Here is a 2,879-nt window from a genome sequence, read left to right as displayed (position 1 = left end):
CCCCCCCCGACCGGTGGAGAGCCTCAAAAAGGAAATTAAAGTAACTATCTGGCCGCCGGTGAAGTACTACAACCCCCAGCATGCTCACCCCGATGAGGTAGACCTTGTCCAGGCTAAAGTTGGGGATGACGGTGACCATCTCTTTTTCCGCCAGGAACTCCACCTCACAGGCGTCCATCTCTGAGCCCCGCCCACTGCTTTCCCGCGCTCTTCCTCTCCCGCCAATCACATGCCGTGTGCGTTCCAGGGGGGGAGGCGGCGAAGCGAGGCGTGGAACGCATAAACCCGTGAGCGAGGCGCCTGGAGGGGTGGTGTCACGTGACATCCAGGCGATACAATGTTGTGGCTATGAGCTCCGTGTCACGTGACATCCAGGTGATACAAAGTTGCTGCTATGAGGTCCATATCACGTGGTATGCAGGTGCTGCGCTGAGGTCCGTGTCACGCAGGTGATACAAAGTTGCACCGCTGAGCTCCGCCCACTTCTTCAGTGGAAGGATGTGGATGTGATGCAGCCGCTGTATACTGGGGGGCGCAGGGGAGCTGAGGGGTGCCAAAGGCCACCACGGAGAGGCATTAGGGGGCATTTATTTCCTCATGTGCCTTTCATTGAAGTGAATGTAAAGCCTAATAATGAACTCCTCTTATTTGCCCCCTTTGGTTGGCTGAATATACAATTCTGGGCCCCTTCAACGCACTGGATCACATAAAGGCTCCCTGCGTTCTGGGGGTAGGAGGGGGCCCGGTGGTTACATTCATTTCACCTGCACTCTAGTGCGGTGGTAATACCCTGCGTCCCAGTGCATAATGCATGAACCATTTTTTTTATGCGATCGCACTGCAGTGGGATGCAGGGTATTGCTGTGCCTGGCGTTCCGGTGTGATCGGGCCCTAAAAGTGTTTTGTGCTCTCTGTTTTGTAAGAGCATAAAATAGGTGTGGAATCCTGCCAGAAATCCAGGAAGCTGACAAAGTCCTGTACACCTGGCGTGTGAGTGACAACGCCTCCAAGGGTATTGTACAGTGAGTGTGCGTTGTCACCATTGGACAGAAAATTGGTTACTGGCGGGATCACCTAGGGAAATAAAGGGAAAAGAATGCAGCCACCACATCTAAGGACTGGTAAGCTGTGATAGATTCCATTATTGGGATGAGCAGTGGCGTAACAATCGCCATAGCGACCCAGGCGGCCGCTATGGGGCACAGGGGGGCCCGGCCAGATGCCGAGCGGACCGCCTGGGTCGCTATGGCTTCCTATGCTAGTGTGGTGGGCTCTGCAGGGTCACCCTCAGGTGGGCTCTGCAAGGAGTATAACTAGCAATCACATGGGCCCCATACAAAATTTTGCTATGGGGCCCTGTGATTTCTAGTTACGCCCCTGGGGATGAGATGCACGTTCAGCATTTCCTTCTCACCACGGAGGGCAAAATATAAACAGATGAAACTTTAACAGGAGGCCGGAATTGTGACCCGTCAGGAATTGAAGCATACAGACCAGGTTACTTTAAATATATTCCAATCAATGTTCCATTGGCCCTGTTGCTGGCTGGCAGCGCCAAGCTCTGGGCGGGTTGGCATTTTGTACTTGTTGTGCGTTGCCCCTCCCACGGGAACCGCCATCTCCGGATATAAATAGCGCAGTTTGCCTCTTTGTTTTTTTCCGGTACAGGTTCAGACGAATCCCGGCTGATTCTCCAACATCGCAATCCGAAATGGGGGAAAAAAGACAACGCAAGCGCAACAGTTGCGACTGGTGAGCGGGCCGCCCTCGCAGAATCCTTCCGTAGGCGCCGCCGCGCACACATAACATGGCGGGACGCGCGCAGTCAGAGACGTGACGAGCTCGCCTGTAAATGACCCGCCGTACACCCAGCATTTCTGTTGTCTTTTGCCATCTGCTGTTCTCATCATTAAATCCGAGCGCCCATCTGCCGCACGCTCCCCCCCCACGCCGCCTCTCTGAATTCCCTGCGAACGCCGTCACTCGGCACAATGTATTCACTTCATCTCTTCCGTAATCATTATATACGGCGCCAGACGTCCGCCATCTTCGCACGCGGCACATGACCGATGAGCTCCCCGGCGCTACAAATCCTCAAACGTGTTAAAAGAAACATTGCGGTCTAGTGTAAAGAGGACCTGTCTGTAACAATGGATGAACTCCCCCCTCCCCTGGTGTCATGGTGCATGCATCTACACAGAGATTGCACCGATACAACCTGCGCGGGAGGTGTGCCAGGGAACAAACCTGACCAAAAAAAGAATGTTAGAACAAGATTACAGCACGGATCCCATAGGCACAAAGCGAAGACAGCATTTCAGGGGAAGGACCTCCTACCAACTGTGAAGCATGGTGGTGGATAGGTTATGGGTTTGCTTTGCTGCTTCATGGCCTGGTATCGCGCTGTGCTTGATGAGAATGTGAGGCCATGACTCCAAAAGTTAAAAATTGAACCAGAAATGGATCTTTTAACATGCTAACAGTATATTTGGAAACGGATGTTTCTGGACCCCCGGCCCTTATATTCGGAAGGAGCACATGGGGAGGGCGGGTCAGTGGATAATGCCAATGGGGTCATCCCTTGCCTCGCTGCTCGGAAGAATCCGGAATAATCGTTCTTACACAATTCCGGTACGAAACTTTGTAGCTGTGATGAAATTGTTTTGGCACCATCAGATCTCACAGCAGGGGGGCGGCTCCGATCCGCATAATGCAACAATCTGCTTCCCTGATAAGAAAATGGTAGCTGACATTCGTCATATCTTCTCAGGATCTGGCCACATTTGAGGTCCCCGGCATCCTTCCACTCTGCTATAAAGTGACATCCAAATTCAGTGCAAAAAGATCACTTAAAGGGGAACTACCCTCCGATTTGTGTC

General features: G+C 52.6%; 1 protein-coding gene across 2 annotated transcripts in view; it reads right to left on the bottom strand.

Moving 5' to 3' along the window:
- Positions 1-199, bottom strand: part of GINS2 (GINS complex subunit 2) — a 22,538-nt gene extending 22,339 nt beyond the window's left edge. For both annotated transcript variants that reach the window (XM_018570647.1, XM_018570648.1), the window contains exon 1: positions 89-199. In XM_018570647.1, the coding sequence (XP_018426149.1) occupies positions 89-178 (90 nt within the window). In that variant the 5' untranslated portion in view covers positions 179-199. The remainder of the gene's footprint in view (positions 1-88) is intronic.
- Between the last annotated feature and the right edge of the window lie 2,680 nt (positions 200-2,879).

This window comes from Nanorana parkeri, unplaced genomic scaffold (genome assembly GCF_000935625.1).
Source record: "Nanorana parkeri isolate BGI_ZX_2015 unplaced genomic scaffold, ASM93562v1 scaffold1565, whole genome shotgun sequence".
NCBI classification, from domain to species: Eukaryota; Metazoa; Chordata; class Amphibia; order Anura; family Dicroglossidae; genus Nanorana; species Nanorana parkeri.
Note: the sequence above shows the minus strand (reverse complement) of the source record. Positions and strands in the feature narration are given on the sequence as shown.